Raw genomic sequence first — 17,986 nt, 5'->3', positions numbered from 1 at the left:
CATGATCAGATTTCTCAGAAACTAATAATCAGATGAAATCAAAATGAGCTCCGTTCAAAGGTTTTTTTTTCTATTTTCTATTTTTATCATATTTACTGTGGATTTGTGGAAACATAAGTGAAGCGGAGCCACTTAAAGAGACGACGAGGAGTTTTGGAAAGCAAAGTGTTTTTACACTACATTTCCCATGAGCCTCCGCGCGCACGGTGAAATTCTTGGACCGGTGCAAGACGGACGAAAGCGAAAACATTTGCCAAGAATGTTTTCATTCATCAAGAATGAAAGTCAGAGGTTCAAAGACGATCAGATACCGTCGTAGTTCCGACCATTAACAGCGATTAGGCGGCGTTATTCCCATGACCCGCCGGGCAGCGTCCACAAAAACGAAAGTAGGAAATGCTGGGTGAGTCCACCACTAATAATAATAACAAAATAACGATTAGACAAAACGATATATTTATCTAAAATGGACCAATTAACAAGTGCGTAACGTAGATTCATTCACATTAAAGGGACAACGAGGAGTTTAGTGTTTTCACACTACATTTATGAGCCTCCGCGCACACCGTAGTATTCTTGGACCGGCACAAGACAGACTCATGTTTTCATTCATCAAGAATTAAAGTCAGAGGTTCGAAGACGATCACATACCGTTGTAGTTCCGACCATAAACAGCAATTCGGGGGTGTTATTCTCATGACTCGCCGCGAAACCGAAAGTAAGGAAACGCTGGTCGGCTCGCCCAGCATTTCCGCCACCACTAATAATAACAAAATAACGATAGAGACAAAACAATATATTTATCTAAAATGGGCCCATTAAAGCAGAAGTAAGTGATATATTTGTGTTAATATAAGTCTTAAATAGTTATATCTTCCGACAGCAATCACTTACATAGAGTGTTTGGACTGAAACACGGGTCTGTCAGTCCCTCTGCTCTGCTCTGAGCCGAGGAGAAAACATTTATCGTATCCTACAGTTTTTATCCAATGAGGAGAGAGAACGGCATGCAGGGCTGTGTGTGCAGCCAAGGAACGCCGTGAATGTGGCGACGTAGGGACGAGGACTGTTATGGTGTGTTCAAGGAAACTCGTATTTTTCCGACGTCGTACCAGTTCGATCTGGTACGAGTTCACCGGTCTGAAGTTACGAGTGGCCGTTATAGTGACTTTCACCGGTAAAACAGGTCGGAAAAACACGAGTGGGTTGCCTGGAACGCTACAAAGTCGTAAGTTGTGACTTGAAGCTGTAATTTACGATTTCAAAAGCCTGCCTGGAACGCAGCATTAGCGAAAACGACCGGATCGCTTACTTCTGCTTTAACAAGTGTGGGTAACGTAGATTCATCCACATTAACGTGAGACTTTTTTATAACAAAATAGAAACTCCTCGTTGTGCCTTTAAAGAGAAGTTTCAGTGTTAATGCAGGTTGTCTTTTAGCTCGTTCCTACACATGCATGTAAAACGAGGAACGTGTCAGGAAATGAAATGCAAATTTGTATAAATGGCCACTGAAACTAATTTATACTTGCTGCAGCTGATTGAGAGGAAATTGGCTCTGTGAGCGAGAAAGAGAGAGGGAGAGATTTTGGTCTCTTATTACCAACGTTTCATTAATAACTATATTACAAAGGGAAGCACTTCAGCGCAGCAGGATCTAGAGGACGGCCGCAAATTAAAAGCTGCTAAAAAGTCATTTTACAGGAGTTCTATCTCCACAAGCAGCACAAGACAGCAGCTATGCAATAAGAGCAGAGCTGTGTTATCATCCACATAATGTGCTCCCACCTTCCTCCTCCTCCTCCTCCTCCTCATCCTGCTGCTGCCGGCCGCTTCACCTCACTGGGCTTTTACAGCTTTTTAGAAAACAACCTCCTGCAGCGGCACAAAAAACGACGCGGGTGGAGCTCAACAGTCGAGTCGCAGGTCGGACGATAAACAACGAGCTGAAGCTGCAGAACGAGGAGTTAACTCTGCTGGTTCGTCACCACGATTGAACCCTCTCACACTGTAAAAACAAACAAAGAAAAAAATATTGATTTCAGCCACTCAAATGCAGAGAAATTAACCAAAACACTGAAGTGAACTTTGTGTTGAACACAGTTGGATCGGTTTCCAGCAGGAGCCCTTTTTTTAAATAAACACAAAAATATTCATTCATTCGTCATGAAGCTTTTCATGTTTATATCTGCGGGAAGGTTTTGTCTCTTTTGTTCTTTCCAGTCACACGAAACAAAAAGTCAGACTGAGCGACATGAGTGCATCTGAATTCACATCGATGTAGAATTCTGCACCTCTATTGTCTGGAATAAAAGAACAGAAAAGAAAAGAAAAGAAATTAATCTGCAAATAGTCTGGAATAAAAGAAAAGAAAAGAACTGCAAATAGTCTGGAAGAAAAGAAAAGAAAAGAAAACATCCTCTGCAATTAATTCAGAACATCTTGGACTGGAACCAGCACCTTAATCATCAACGTCCACATTATGGAGTTACTTAGTTGCTATGGCGACAGATACAGTACAGTATGTACAGTATGGGTTACAGGAAGCGTTTGTTGTGTTCATTCACTGACGCCGACGCCATCTGTTTGATGAAGACCACGTCCTGCTCTTCTTTTAATTGACAAGGTGTAAAAGTGTCAACCGCTCCATCTCCATGACAACCAAGTAGGCTACACTACACCTGCTGATGGAGACCAGTGCTTTGTCTCACTTCTAAAACTGCCATATTTACACTAACTGTTTTGAGTGTGTAAGTGCGTTCACACTGACAATATGGCAGAACACAGTGTACTAAAAGAAAAACTCGTCAAAAAGTTGAGTGTGTAACGATGGACACTCCCCGCCCTCATCGATCGCCTCCTTGGTTATATAGCAGAATATAATATCTATGTAAATCAACACACTGGTGGGCCATTGATTTCCACCAGTAAGAGAAGCTGACTGACATGTAATCTCCAACTCGCAATTAAGGGAAACTTCACCCAAAAATCAATAATTCACCAATCATCTACTCACTGTCATGCCGAGGAAGGGTTTGGAGAACTTTCAGAGTCGTCAAAACGCTTTAGGAGTTGCAGGGGGGTCCGGCTGGCAAGGGATTTTCACATAATGGCGGTGGATAGAGTTCACTTTTGAATCGTCCAAAACACACACTATAAAACATCCAGATACCTCCATACTGCTCGTCTGTACTGACCCAAGTGTCCTGAAGCCAGCACATGAAAAAGTTGTTCGGAAGAAATTAATTTGATCTCTGTTTTTAGCCTTAATGTTGTAGCAGTAGCTCCCAGTGGCTCTGTTGATGTTGGTGCACATGTGCGAGATTTGCCGCAAGATGTTTGTTCGTCGTTGTAAACCATTGGATGTTTGATGTAAATGTGACCGATGTTGTCTGGCCTGCCCTGAGCGAGTGTCAATGTGGATCTCCCGCACCGCGGGCGACGATGCAAACCGTTTTGCCAAGAGGTCAGTGACCACTTGGCAAGTGGGTTTACACGTCTTTTATGGGAGAGTGAGTTTAACATCAGTACCGCTAACCACCACACAACATCACTTCTCCTCACTGGTACCTCGTGACTGTGGCTATACCTGCAGACCTCCGTTACATAAACACAGAAGAACATCTCACAGCAAATCTCGCACATCTTGCGCAGCCACTCTCCAAACCCTTCCTTGGCATGACGGTGAGTGGAAAATTATTGATTTTGGGTAAAGTATCCCTTTACACAGGTGGCGCACACAAGCAAAGAAAAAGTAAGAGTAAGGGGTTCATTATTGCTAATTGAAACTACAAACAAAACAAGCCAGTAGATGTGTTGATGCACAATAATAGCGTTCCACAAAAAAGAAGGCGCTGCGATTGTTAGCTCCGGTAAGTACACAACAACAGTATTCGAGACAACACTACCGGTCAAAATTGGCACACTACAGTAGTAAGTACATAGTGTAGATAGTGTTGTATACTACCTGACAGTGTACTGTATGGAACTGAGACACAGGTGAAAGCTCTGGAACAATGTGAAGGACAGGGAGCGGGGGGCATTTACAGCAGCAGGGAGGGAATAAACAAAAGGTGTGTGTGATGTGCATTGTGGGAAATGTAGGAGGTTGACCTTCAACTCGGGACCAGAAGTCAGGATATTTTTTGCTTCAGTTCATCTGTGAGTCCTTCGGCTTCACGCAGGTGGAGCAGTGACTTCCTGACGTAGCTCGTTAATCAACCTCCTCCTGGTGTTTTACAGCAAACACACAACAGCATCACAACACTGTACTTAAGTTTCCTACTTGAAGAACTCTGTGTTTTAAAGGGATAGTTCAACATTTTGGAAAAAAGGCCCATTGCCATAATCCCTATAGTCTTAGCAGTAGGTTTGTTACCTTTAATTGTCGGTGCAAGCTGTTTTTAGAACGGCGGAGCAGAGCCGTGAGCTGCTCAGAGCTACGCTACGGAGGCTAATGGGATTTCTTGGTTTCCCTCATCAAACTCATCAAATACACAATCCAACAACTCCAAAACGCTCTGGTGGACAAGTTGTGACCTGCACATTCACCACGCTATGAGATAATAACACAACGTTACCAGACAGAGTTGTTTTAGAGGGAAATTCATGCAAAACGGCTGATCCGCGTTGCCTTCAGGGACAGTTTTTCATCAAGCAGTCTCTGCATTTCCCTCTAAAACAACTCTGTCTGGTAACGTTGTGTTATTATCTCATAGCGTGGTGAATGTGCAGGTCACAACTTGTCCACCAGAGCGTTTGGGAGTTGTTGGATTGTGTATTTGATGAGTTTGATGAGGGAAACCAAGAAATCCCATTAGCCTCCATAGCGTAGCTCTGAGCAGCTCGCGGCTCTGCTCCGCCATTCTAAAAATAGCTTGCACCGACAATTAAAGATAACGAACCTACTGCTATGACTATAGGGATTATGGCAATGGCCCAATTTGCCAAAATGTTGAACTATCCCTTTAAAAAGCTTCAGCTTCCTTTGTTAATGCAGACGCTCCGTTTTATAGTCCAAGGCGGGACAGACGCTCTATTAGCAGAGCTGCACTTTACGTGGACTGATGAAAAATAGAAACATCTCCCTCGGTGCGCGGACATCAATAAAAGGAAGATACAGAGGAGATTCATTCACGCCTCGCTCATCCAAGCTCATTGAAAATAATTGGGCGTGACAGGTTCCAACAAGACAGGACACTGTGGGTGGGAAATATCCTTCAGTGATGAGATTCAATTTCACACAATGTCACAACCTCTGCTGCCGTGTCGGACCGAGCTCGGCTCTGAGATCTATTAACTGAGCCGCGCAGCGTTTTTAAGACCATGTGTCGAAGGTTCTGCGTTGGATTCAGAGGGAAATACGAGGAAACACATCGTTCTGCTGAGAGATTTGTCTTTATTTCGGTTTGGCCGTGACAGCTCGTCCGGATCAGAGTGGGGGATGGACGAGGGCCCTGATGATGGGGATGAATTTCATCATTTTCAAAATAATCAGATTATGAAGCGTGAAGGGCTTGTGGTGTGAACTGAACCATGTCGGCAAAAGAAAGTCTTCAGCCCCCTACCAATCACCTCATCGTACATTTAAAAAGCATGAAAGACAAAGTCGCCATTTGCTTTTAGAAATCAATGATTTAAATCTCTAATTCCTGAAAGTATTCACACCCCCCAGCCTCATGATTGTGTCCAGGTTCTTCCTCTTTGCTTTAATTACCCTTGAGGCTTAATGGTCCACCTCAACTGACTGGACCCAGTTTGTAAAGGCTCAAACCAGAACAGAAAACCAAACCATGACGTCCTGGGAACTCCCTGTGGACCTCTGGTAACTGTGGTGAGGTTTTAAATCAAGAGTATGACCCTATTAGTGAAGTTAAGAGTTCTTCTAGCTTGGATTTTGCCACAAGGACATTCATCACATGGTGGACCAATCAGAAGGAGGTCCTAACATTAACATCTGTGATTATGTCCATTGTTTACATCCGTGTTTATTTGTATTGCTGTCATGTGTGTTCTGTGTTTGTTAGTTGTTTCCCCACTCTTGCAAACAAATTGCCCCATTGGGGACAAATAAATAAAGTTGAACTTGAACTTGAACTTGAACTAACGACCTGAGACCGGGGCAAAAAGAGTCAAGTGGCCTCAGGACAAGAGTCTGACTGTCCTCCAGTCAAAGCTCGAGTCTGAGGTTAGCAGAGCTCAAGTCCGACCCCGGAAGACTCGAACCTGTGATCACCGCCAGATGGACGTCTACTGAGATCTGAGTTCAGGCTCTGAACGTTTTGTAAATGAGAGATTTTGATTTTTAAAGGGATATTTCAACATTTTGTCAAATTGGCCCATTGCCATAATCCCTATAGTCATAGCAGTAGGTTTGTTACCTTTAATTGTCGGTGCAAGCTATTTTTAGAATGGCGGAGCAGAGCCGTGAGCTGCTCAGAGCTACGCTACGGAGGCTCATGGGATTTCTTGGTTTCCCTCATCAAACTCATCAAATACACAATCCAACAACTCCAAAACGCTCTGGTGGACAAGTTGTGACCTGCACATTCACCACGCTATGAGATAATAACACAACGTTACCAGACAGAGTTGTTTTCGAGGGGGGCAATGGGCCAATTTGCCAAAATGTTGAACTATCCCTTTAGTCATTTTCTTTCTAAATTGTAGAAAAGGTTTCTAAATACTTTATAAAGTCACTGGGTATTTACCCATGAGACAAACTCCAACAATTCTTCCAGGAAAAGTCTTTGGCTGTTGATCCATGATGGAGCTAAATTCCAGGTTTAAACTCAGGCTATCTTCATCGTCATCGTCATCATCATCATCATCATCATCATCATCATCATCATCATTCCTTCAAACAGAGCAGATGCTCAAACAGGCAGCAGCCTATAAATAACAGCAGCTTCATGACTGCTGTCACATCTAGTCTCCCAGTTCCCCACCAGCTAATTAAAGATCAGAAACAGTTACATTTCAAAATGTCACTCTGTGACGCCGCTGCTGCTTTTTTCAAAAGGGCAAGAGGAAGTGTGTCGGCTCAGGTCGCAGCGACAAAAACACTTTCTACAGAAGCTTCAAGTGCCTCAGTGTTTACGTCAAGTCCTCAGGAGCAAAAAGAGTGGAAAAAGTAAGAAAAACATAAAGTAATATATCAATCTGAACTATCAGTGCTTTTTCCTGGAGTTGTTGGAGACCAAACCAGAGTTATAATATATATAACCCTATTAACACTGGACTAACATTCATGAAGAGGACCAGAAGAACAACCGTATATTAAGGCTAACATGGCTAAAAGTTACTAAAAGTTGCTAAAAGTTTATCACACTAGGATTGTAATATGGATAACACCAATTTTCTGTGACTCACAAATCCAGAACAAAATGTTTACAGCCTGGTTTTATTCATTTCTTCAACCCTACTGAAATGGCACCCTTACGTAAAGGATGCTGGTTGGTGCTGTGATAAACACACAAACTACATAACATAGCATATGGATGGTGGAATAAATTGATACAGGGTAGTATCGCAATATTTTGCATGGCAACATTGTATGGATATACCCAGGTCAAGTATGGATCTAGACAGACTAAGAAGTTAAAAACTTAAGTTTTTGTTTGCAGCTGAAACAAGCTAATAAATGGCTATATATATATGATATTTTTGATACTGAAATAATACTGTACCAAGACACAAATATCGTGATAACATCGTATCGCAGGGCCTCTGGTGTAGCTATGGTTATTATTAGGGCTGTCACTTTTTAGAAAAATTAAGTTCGAACAAATATCAAATGACCCGTAATTTGTTCGAATCAATTCGACCACGGCCACTAGATGTCGCCTGGCAATAAAATGTAATTATAAACCATAATGACGTGCAGTACAAACGACCCAGGGTCGGGTTTTTGTACAATTGTCTCAATAAATGTTGGTCGATGTTGTTTTATTATTGTTTTCTGATAACTCATCAGTTATTAATCTGAATATTATTGACTTCATGCATTAAAACAAAGAAGCGAATTTGTGCTATCGAAACTCGCAGCTCATCAGCTTTATTACAAAACAAGTCACGGGCCGTTGGATGGTGCATCACTACACATGTTGTAGATACAAAAGAAGCTCAGTCAAGTGAAAGTAAAGTTTCCAAAAACACAGCCAGCGATACAAACGCTCGTGTTTCCTCGCCTCTGCAGCTCAACACTGTGTAATTGTCACTGAGGAGATCACCCCATGTCTTTTTTATGCTTGACAGACTCAATTGAATCCCTGCCTGTTTGTGGGTGCTGTGATTCATGCTAATTTCTGATATGGCAGTAATTTAATGCAGGAGGGGAAAAAAAAAACTATTTGACTCCCCCCCCCCAAAATTAATTAATGGAAGAATCCTGTTGCAATTACATCTTCATAATGACTAAAAGAATATTAGATACATGCCCTTTCAAATTAATTTGTCAGCATGTCAATGGTTTATAATTATCTAAGGAACAGAATGAGCTGGCCCATCCACCGCTCAGCGTTTAGCTCAATATCCCGGCACCACGGCGCTAATGCAGGAGTCAGACGGAGGATTACAATCATTGTTTTCAATCAAGTGATTAGATGAAGCATGAAGCTCTTAAATTCACTTCACCTCATCTACATCAGTTGTTTTGTGTTCTAATTAAGGCTCTCAAGGGGTTCAAACTGAGATGTTGACACCAGTGATTTTTAAAATCCAGCAGTCCATCGTCGTTCAACGTTTGAAGATTTTAATGCAAAGTTTATTTGATCAGATCAGCAGCGTTAGATTTAATAAAGATCTTGATTTGGGTCAGAAAAGGTACTTTAACATTAAGTATTTTCCAAATGCTACAAAATTGTATAATATTTCAAACTATTTAAAATAAAGGCGAAATACGTTAAAATACAGCAAAGGCTTGGGAATTCCTACAACACGACTTTAATGTGTTTTCATTTGTGTCTACTCAGCTAATTCTTGCTTATTTCAGTTGTTTTAAAGTTGCTATATGCAAGTTTTAGCTTCTGCTACGTGGCTAACATTAGCATTAACATCTGTTTACTCACCAGTCTGAAAGAAATATTTTGAGCTCAGCTTCAAACTTTCCCCCGTTACTCACCAACATCTGACTCCAGATGTGGACAACAAAGACAATGTCAACTCTTTTTTTTTTACTTTCTGCTCCCGAAGTTAGCATGCTAACCAGCTAGCCCTGGCTCATCTCAAGTGACTCATTCATCCACTTCCCTTCCTTCTTTGCTGCAAACATGTTAACTTCTGCTGTAAAGTTGGACAGTTTAAAGTGGAACTAAGCAGGATTTCTGCAGCTATGCTACATTTTTACCTTAATTAAAATTTTGTTTATGACGGTTAAGACTACACAAACACACACGGCACACATATTATGTAACGTTATCCACCGCTCCATTTATTGATTTTTCACCAGCTTTGTTGTAAACAAAGGCACATGGCCAAGAGGAGGGTAACCAAAACAGCGGAAAAGTGACCGGACTTGCATAGTTCCCCTTTAACATTTCACTCTAGTGGTCAGGGGAGGAACTGCAGCTTTCAGAAGCTGATGCTTTAATAACATGCACCAACAGACCACCAATGGAGTCAATTTCTATATGAGTCTACATTATGTTACTTTGTTAAAGGTGAACAAAAGGCAAAATTGACTCCTCTGGGCCACACATTTATAATAATATTAGATCTGTATGGCTGCCTTCCTCTGAGCTCTAAAGTGGCCTCCTGATGAGGAGAACATTGGCTCGGGATGAGGTTAGACTCTCCAGGAGGATGTTGTTTGCATGTCGGCATTAACGTATTCAACCATGAATACAATCAAATATCTGACTGTGGCACTTGTCTGTCACCCTCCTCCTCCTCCTCCTCTTCCTTCCTACCTCCTCCGTCTGGCCGCTTTTTATTGCCTGGGAACAATGAGTGGCAGCAGCAACTCAGTGTGATGAATCCTATCGCACCCAACACATGCGCTCCTTCACCGCTCGAGCTACTGCAATCCACTGTATTGATCAGTCACCTTTGTTTCAGTATTTCAGACAGAAAGCCAGGCGGGGAGGGAGGGATGGAGGGATGGAGGGAGGGAGGGGGCGCAGCTGCTTCTGGAGGGAATTGAATGGTGAAGCAGAAAATATAGAGTTTTTTTGTGGACAGTCTCAGCTGGAGCTGCAGGAGCTTTAACTCGCCTGCAGTCAAACCGATGGGTCAGTGCAAAGGCAAATATCAAGGAGCAGATTATTGCTCTTCTCTTTAAGCTCCAACACCAATCCTAAATATCCTTTATAATTAAGTCTTAGAAGTTTCTGAAACTTCCCAAGAGCCTGCGAGTCCTAGGCTGAACTGTGAGTGTCACTTCAACAAGGTCGGAGGATAGTTAGCACCGTATATGGGCCACATGTGGAGTGTGTGTGTGTGTGTGTGTGTGTGTCGTTTAAAGGCTGCAGCTTCTTTTTTTAATGCTGATCCAGCAAAGAAGAGATCGTCTCAGAGGAGAGGAGTTAATAAACCAATGTGCAAAAGAAAAAAGACACAAAATACTCAACAAGCAGCGTCACTAGACTCTGCACCAGTGCTCAGTCACCTCATCAGTACATTAGTCAGTATTATCTTCCTATTATAGACCTCATAAATCTGCTTTTTTTTTATCTTTAAGGTTAAATATTATAGTTTATTATAACATGCTGATGGTCATCGCCTCCCTGGGTCTGAATGTTCAAGAATATGTTCGATTAATTCCTGTTTTCAGCTCAAAGATCAAAGACGGACCATTTCCACCGACGGACCCTGGAGACGCTCTGTTTTGTTTCAGTCTGGAGGCGGACGGAGGTTCAGGGTCTGGTCGACACGTCTCACTAATCAAACCAGACAATGTGGACTTTGAAGCCAGATTGAGACGAGCTCTACCTGGACGGGCAGGTGAAGCCTCCAGTCGGTCTGAGATCCTCCTCGACTGACAAACCCCACGGAGAGGAGCTCAGGTGACAGACCAGCCTGGTTCTCAGCTTGTTGTTAGCTGCCCAAATATGTTCAGGAACTACTTACATACTCATTGGTGAATATTACTGAAGGCAGAGATGTTTATATTTCTGTTTGAGGAATCATTCTGGCTTTTTCCATAAATTTCGGGCCTAGATCTCAAATGTGACGTCAACCTTGGCTGCATTTTTTAGATTTTCTTTGTTAGACTGACTTTATATTGTGTGTAAAATCCCTTCATGTCCAATAGCAAGATATTTGCACTTTGGTCTTTTATTTATTAAGCTTTTATTTAACCCTCTTTTTGTCCTCCTGGGTCAAGGAAGGAAGGACGAAAGGAGAAAGATGGAGGGAAGGAACAGATTGGGCCAAGGAAGGAAGGAAGCAAGGGATTGTGGAAAGAAGGAAGGGAAAAGGAAGTAAAGATGGAAGAGGGGGACAGATTGGGTCAAAAAGGAAGGAATGAAGGGAAAAAGGATTGTGGAAAGAAGGAAGGTGGGAAGGAAGAAAAGAAGAATGGAGGGAAGGAACAGATTGGGTCAAGGAAGGAAGAAGAAGTAAGGACGAAGGAAGGAAGGAAGGAAAGAAAGAAAGAAAGAAAGAAAGAAAGAAAGAAAGAAAGAAAGAAAGAAAGAAAGAAAGAAAGAAAGAAAGAAAGAAAGAAAGAAGGTAAAAGGGACTGTGGAAAGAAGGAAGGGAAAAAGGAAGGAAAGATGGAAAAGGGGAACAAATTGGGTCAAAAGGGAAGGAAGAAGTAAGGAAGGAATGGGAAAATGATGGTGGAAAGAAGGAAGGGAGAAAGGAAGAAAAGAAGAATGGGGGGAAGGACCAGAATTTAGTAAAAATATAAAACGTACTAATGTAAAACACCTGCACGCAGACCGCCTGCAGTCCAGAGTGCACTATAGTGTTTTAAATCCAGTCAGGGGTACGAGCCGAGGTTTTGAAGTCGGAGTTCAGATTGTAAATGGCTCCGAGCATCAGGAGCTGAAAACCTAAAAAGCTTCCTTTCCCACTTAGGGAACAACAAATTGCAAAATGTCCAACAGAGCAAAGATTGTGACCTTCTTGTTTCACTTACAAAAGAGAAAATAAGTAAAAGGGAGTTTGAAGATAACGCTCTTATAACGAGGAGTCTGTTGATGCCAAAGGTCTTCAACATGTTCTGGAAGTTTGAAATCGCAAAACCATCCAAAAAAAAAGAAAAAGAAAAAGTGATGAAGCCAAACGAAGCTACATCCATGTGAGGAGTACCAGACCGCTGTGGTTCAACAGCCACACATACACATTTTTCCAAGAATATTTGACTTATTTCTTGTCAAAATGTCTTATTTCTTGTCAAAATTAATTTCTTTCCACTTAAAACAAGACTCATCACCTAAAAATGAACTTGTTTTTAGATAAATTTAACTTGTTTCAAACAAATTTTCACTTGAAATAAGTAGAAAAATCTGCCAGTGAAAGCAGGTTTGTTGTGCTTGTAATAAGGAAGAAAAACTTGCTCCACTATCAGATTTTTCTACTTAGTTCAAGTGAAAATTTGCTTGAAAGAGACAAAAAACTGTCTAAAAACAAGCTACTTTTGATGTGATGAGTCTTATTTTAAGTATAATGACATTTGTTTTGACTAGAAATTACATTTTGACTAGAAATAAGACAAATATTCTTGGTAAGATATTTGAGTTTTTGCAGTGCTGCTCAACACTCATGTCTGGGGTTTGCCGACTAGCTGCAATGCCTTCTGGGATACAGCTAAAGTGTCCTGTGACCACAAGGTTTCAGGTTAAACACTTGGTTTTTATTCTTGATTATGAAGTTAACCAGTCACAGAAACATCCTTCGGCTCTTAACTGAGGCTGAGAGTGAGTGAGTGTTCTGGGATCAGTGTAAACCACCTGCAGACGCTTTTAAGCTGCAGCTTTTTTGTCCACAATTTAACAACTGGGAGTCTTTTACATTCACAGTCAGTCTCACCCTTGCATTTGAAAGCCGGCTGGTGTTTTATGTGTGTGTGTTATGCACAGCATTCACGACCTGCAGTCACATACTCTGTAATAATAAAGTCCTGCTGCTCCGTCCCACACAGTTGATCCTGCTGAGCCTCCTCACCAATTACACGTCTCTGCGCCTGAAGCCTCCTGCCTGCACTTCACAAAGGTTTTGACTTTAAACAATGTGTCTGCTGCCTGTTCTAGAAAATGCCAAACCTCATCTATCTGCACTGACTGATGTGACGTCCTTTTAAAACCAAACTCAGACACCTGACAGAGCTCTTTGTTCTCCACACAAACTATAGAGCAGAAACACCACTTCACCACTGGGTCTAGACCAGGAGGCCAGGGTGGTGCAGACCTCTGGAGGAGCTTCGCTTCAAGTCAGTCAAAATCTCTTTCATTATGGTTTGTCTAATGGACTGTCTTTATGCACACTTGGCTGGAGTCAGGTTGCGATGGAAACAGGCTCAGCTTCACCTCAACACTGTTTGCCAACTCCTTTTTAGGAGTCTTACCCAGGTCTACCCTGGTTAGAAAGGGTCCTACCAGCTGGATGTTCTCAGACTTCCTCCAAAGGAAAAAGCCTAAAAAGCCTCCTAGTTCAAAATTTTTGGCAAATTAGCCCATTGCCATAATCCCTATAGTCATAGCAGTAGGTTAGTTACTTTTAATTGTTGGTGCAAGCTATTTTTTAGAATGGCGGAGCAGAGCCGTGAGCTGCTCAGAGCTACGCTACGGAGGCTCATGGGATTTCTTGGTTTCCCTCATCAAACTCATCAAATACACAATCCAACAACTCCAAAACGCTCTGGTGGACCAGTTGTGACCTGCACATTCACCACACTATGAGATAATAAGGGAACGTTACTTTAGAGGTAAATACAGAGACTGCTTGCCGAAAAACTGCCCCCAACGGTAACGCGCATCAGCTGTTTTACATGAATTTACCTCAAAAACAACTCTGTCTCGTAACGTTCTGTTACCAAGAAATCCCATTAGCCTCCGTAGCGTAGCTCTGAGCAGCTCACAGCTCGGCTCAGCCGACAATTCAAGGTAACAAACCTACTCCTAAAACTATAGGGATTATGGCAATGGGCCAATTTGCCAAAAAATGTTGAACTATCCCTTTAAAGAGGAACTATGCCAAAAAAAATCCTTAATTAAACAGCTTTGGAGTAATTGTGATTGTTAAATGACTAGCTCCAGGGAGAATGGAGGCTCTCTGCCTTCCACCTAGCGTCTCTTGGCTGAAAACCAACCTTGTAAGATCAGAGCCTCCGACCCGGTGTCCCAGCTCTCGTCTCTGCGGCACCGCCACACAAACGTAACGCGCCCCGTAACCCGTAATCTCTTGTTGATGACAGATAAGACTACACAGATATACACATGGTAACATCGTGTATGATATATAACGTTATCCATCACACTGAAGGCAACCGGACTTGCATCGTTCCCCTTTAACCCGACCTCATGCAGGTGGAACAGGCGGTGCTGTGATCCAGACTTACATTGGTATCTGAGCAGGACGGACCCGGCCTGAGGCCTGGGGCTGTGGAAGCGGATGGAGATCTGGTTGCTGTGGCTGCGCACCACCAGGCCCCTCATCAGGATGGACTCGTTGGCCAACATGGTGTTCTCCCTGTGGCCCACGTCTTCAAACACCACCTTGTCGCCCTCGGACAGATTCACATTCATCACCTGGCAGAAAACAGAGGAGAGGTTTGATCAATAATCCATCACATAAACGATAAAGTATCAAGACTCTGGGATCTGGAGCCTCTCAGGACCTGAAGCAGAACAGAGACTCCACGGGAGCTGATGGTCCCGTGCTGGCAGCAGTTTATTCTTGGTTCATTAATGATCCTCTTATTTTGAAACAGACTAATGAGGCCTTGAGTTTCAGTTTTGCAAACTTCTAACAACAATAAGAAGTAGAAGAAGGGGACAAAGAAGAATTAGAAGAAGGAGAAGGAGAAGGAGAAGAATAAGAAGTTTTTGTATCTGAAACCTCCTCAAATAGCTCCTCAACTGATTTAATCCACTGATCTGAGTCTCTCAGTCGTCTCAGTCTCAGTGATAAGAACCCACGTTCAGACTTTTTTGTCTTAATACTCTGCAGGTGAACTACAAACTGTCTGGTTTCTTGTAGATTTCCTGTCATTGGTTTGATCCACTAGAGAAAAATAATGTTAGTGTAGTTGTTTTAATCTCATTTTGATCCACACAGCACTGTAGGCCTGACTACTTTTTCTACTGATTGTGCTGCACTGAGGTCATTTTGAATAATTAGTTATTTGTTATTTGTTGTTAAACAGTCAAATGTTGAGCCTCCACTACAGATTAGTTTGAACCGTATTTGAGGGATTACTGCAAAAAAAAAGTGTGTTTATGTAATTTTAAAACCCTGACATCAACACTGATCCCAGTTTTGATCCCAAAAATCCCATCTCAATTGAGTCAAACTCCTTAAAAGGATAGTTCAACGTTTTGACAAACTGGCCCATTGCCATAATCCCTATAGTCATAGCAGTAGGTTCGTTACCTTTAATTGTCGGTGCAAGCTGTTTTTAGAACGGCGGAGCAGAGCCGTGAGCTGCTCAGAGCTACGCTACGGAGGCTCATGGGATTTCTTGGTTTCCCTCATCAAACTCATCAAATACACAATTCACGCTATAAACCAAGAAAACCCATTAGCCTCCATAGCGTAGCTCTGAGCAGCTCTGCTCCGCCGTTCTAAAAATAGCTTGCACCGACAATTAAAGGTAACAAACCTACTCCTAAAACTATAGGGATTATTGCAATGGGCCAATTTGCCAAAATGTTGAACTATCCCTTTAATCAGTCACTGAAAGTCCTGTCTTATGATGTATCCTACAGTAATGAGGATGTAGATGTTTCTGCAACATACTGAGTGCCGAGGAAGACAATGAGATGTGGCTAAAAGACCAGGAAAAATATAAAAACACTGTGTTTAAATGTTCTACTTCTGTGTAAAACTTAACGAGCAATGAATGAAATCATTTAATTGGTTTGTGCAGGGACAAATTAGAAAACCAGAAGTGACCACATCTGAGAGTCACGCTGTTTACAAAACCACAGAAAATGAGCGGAGAGCTGTCAGGGCCGTGCATATGTAAATCATATGTAAATTCCACTATTTACATAATATGAATTTGCAGTCAGGGCCATTCACGTCAAAAATGCATCCAACTCGCTAACACTTAGCAGCAGCAGCAGCAGCTCCCCGCATTATTCAGGATCGTTTTAAAAGAGGTGTAAAGGCTTTGCACAGAGTTTATCCTTGCAGAGTGGCAGCCATTACTGTCGCCATCATCAGCCGGTGACACAGCAAAGAGAGAGTTTTCCAATTTCAGATCAGATAATGAAATGCTCCTCTTAAGAAAAGAGCTTCGGGGCACAGGAGTGCCAGCCTTCATGGATTAATTTTACTTCTGAAGCTGTTTGCACTTACAACTTGTGATGAAGGACTGAGCAGTCGCACAGTTCAAGGGCTTGTTTGTACTTAAACTCGCATGAAATTTCTTAGTGGGGGTAAAAAAAAAAAAAACTGAAAGAAAAAAAAGGGAAAAGTAAGCACTCAGCTGAAGTGGAGGAATTTGACCCGACTCAGTAGGTGACTGTGACCTCTGTGGTTGGAGCCCCGCCTGTGACAAGTGTATTTTATCATTAACACATCAGCGTGTGTCGTAGGAGCCGCCCTGTGAAGTCTCCGCTCTGCATATCACTTGGACACAAATCACAAGTAAAGGAATACGGGGGAAAAGGCGACGGGACGACGCGGAGCTCAGCGATTACACAGCAGATAGGCCTGATAATTGTCAGCTTGTCTTCTCCTCTGACGGCACATCTGCTCAGAAACGTCGCTTTTATCTGCTTTTATCACAGCAGGTACGTCTTCATCCAGGCGTCGGGGGAAAGGAAGAAGAAGGCCGTCTCGTCTCGTCTCGTCGCCGCCCGTCGTCGTCGGCCACCACGTGGGCCTCGACAGATCGTATCAACGGCGTCCTATATCGCACCGAGCCGGGAGATTAATCCACGGCTCCCTGGAGGAGAGCAGCGGGGAGAGGGAGTCTGTGGTGCCGACGTTATATCGTTGTGAATATATAAACTAGACTTCACACAGGGGCGGGTGAAGATCATGAACATACAAGTTATAAAGGCCCATATAGAGTATAAAGGTAGATGTTTGTATTAAAGCTCCATACAGTATAAAGGTAGATGTCCATGTGCAGTGTGATTATAAAGCAGCTCTAGGTTCTATATTAATACTGTGAAAGTATCAAAGCCTCAGTCCACAGAGAAATGCACACAGCCTGTATTCAGAAACTCAGCCTTAAAGGGATACGCCAACATTTTTTTTTTTTTTACATGTCTTGCCTCACTCCCGAGTCCATGACAAGCAGATAGACACCATCCTTTCGTCTGTGCGTGCAGTAACAAGGGAGAGCCCGTAATTAGCTTAGCTCAAACGCTGGAAGTGTATAGGTAGTGTTAGCCTGCCTCCACCTAAAGTCATCATTGACACTCTTCAGCAACTCTAAACGGACCGACCTTTGTCTCAGAGCTGACAAAACTCTCCGGTAAGGCATCTTGAGCGGTCAAATGCCGGTAACGGGACGATATCCGTCAAAACGGAGGGTTCAAGCAAAGACGGTTTATTTTGGTTCAAGCTAGCTACATCAAGGGTAGGTTAGCTTACTATTTCAAAGTAAAAACACAAAATCTATCGTCATGGTTTTCTGTATGTAAAGGGAAACGGGTGTTTTATTTTGTGAAAGTAACTGGAAGTGCGTTGGTCACAACGGCTAGCTTGAGTAGCGCCAAATTCGTCCAAACAAAATTGTAAACAGCTGGTATTTAGACAAATTAACGACACACTGCTGATCTAAACGGCTACTTTCTTGCCTAAAAATGTTTGAAATGTTGAGACAGAGTTTAGAACTAAAATGAAATCAGCTTCTGACTGCTGC

At 42.5% G+C, this 17,986-nt stretch overlaps 1 protein-coding gene across 1 annotated transcript in view; it reads right to left on the bottom strand.

The window, feature by feature from the left end:
* The window catches only part of sez6b (seizure related 6 homolog b), a 221,445-nt gene that overhangs the window by 59,310 nt on the left and 144,149 nt on the right, over positions 1-17,986 (bottom strand). Inside the window, exon 4 of the mRNA XM_085794838.1 lies at positions 14,504-14,693. Coding sequence (XP_085650964.1) covers positions 14,504-14,693 — 190 coding nt within the window. The remainder of the gene's footprint in view (positions 1-14,503; positions 14,694-17,986) is intronic.

Source organism: Trachurus japonicus, chromosome 13 (genome assembly GCF_045865225.1).
Source record: "Trachurus japonicus isolate A0001 chromosome 13, Traja_1.0".
Classification (NCBI taxonomy): domain Eukaryota; kingdom Metazoa; phylum Chordata; class Actinopteri; order Carangiformes; family Carangidae; genus Trachurus; species Trachurus japonicus.
Note: the sequence above shows the minus strand (reverse complement) of the source record. Positions and strands in the feature narration are given on the sequence as shown.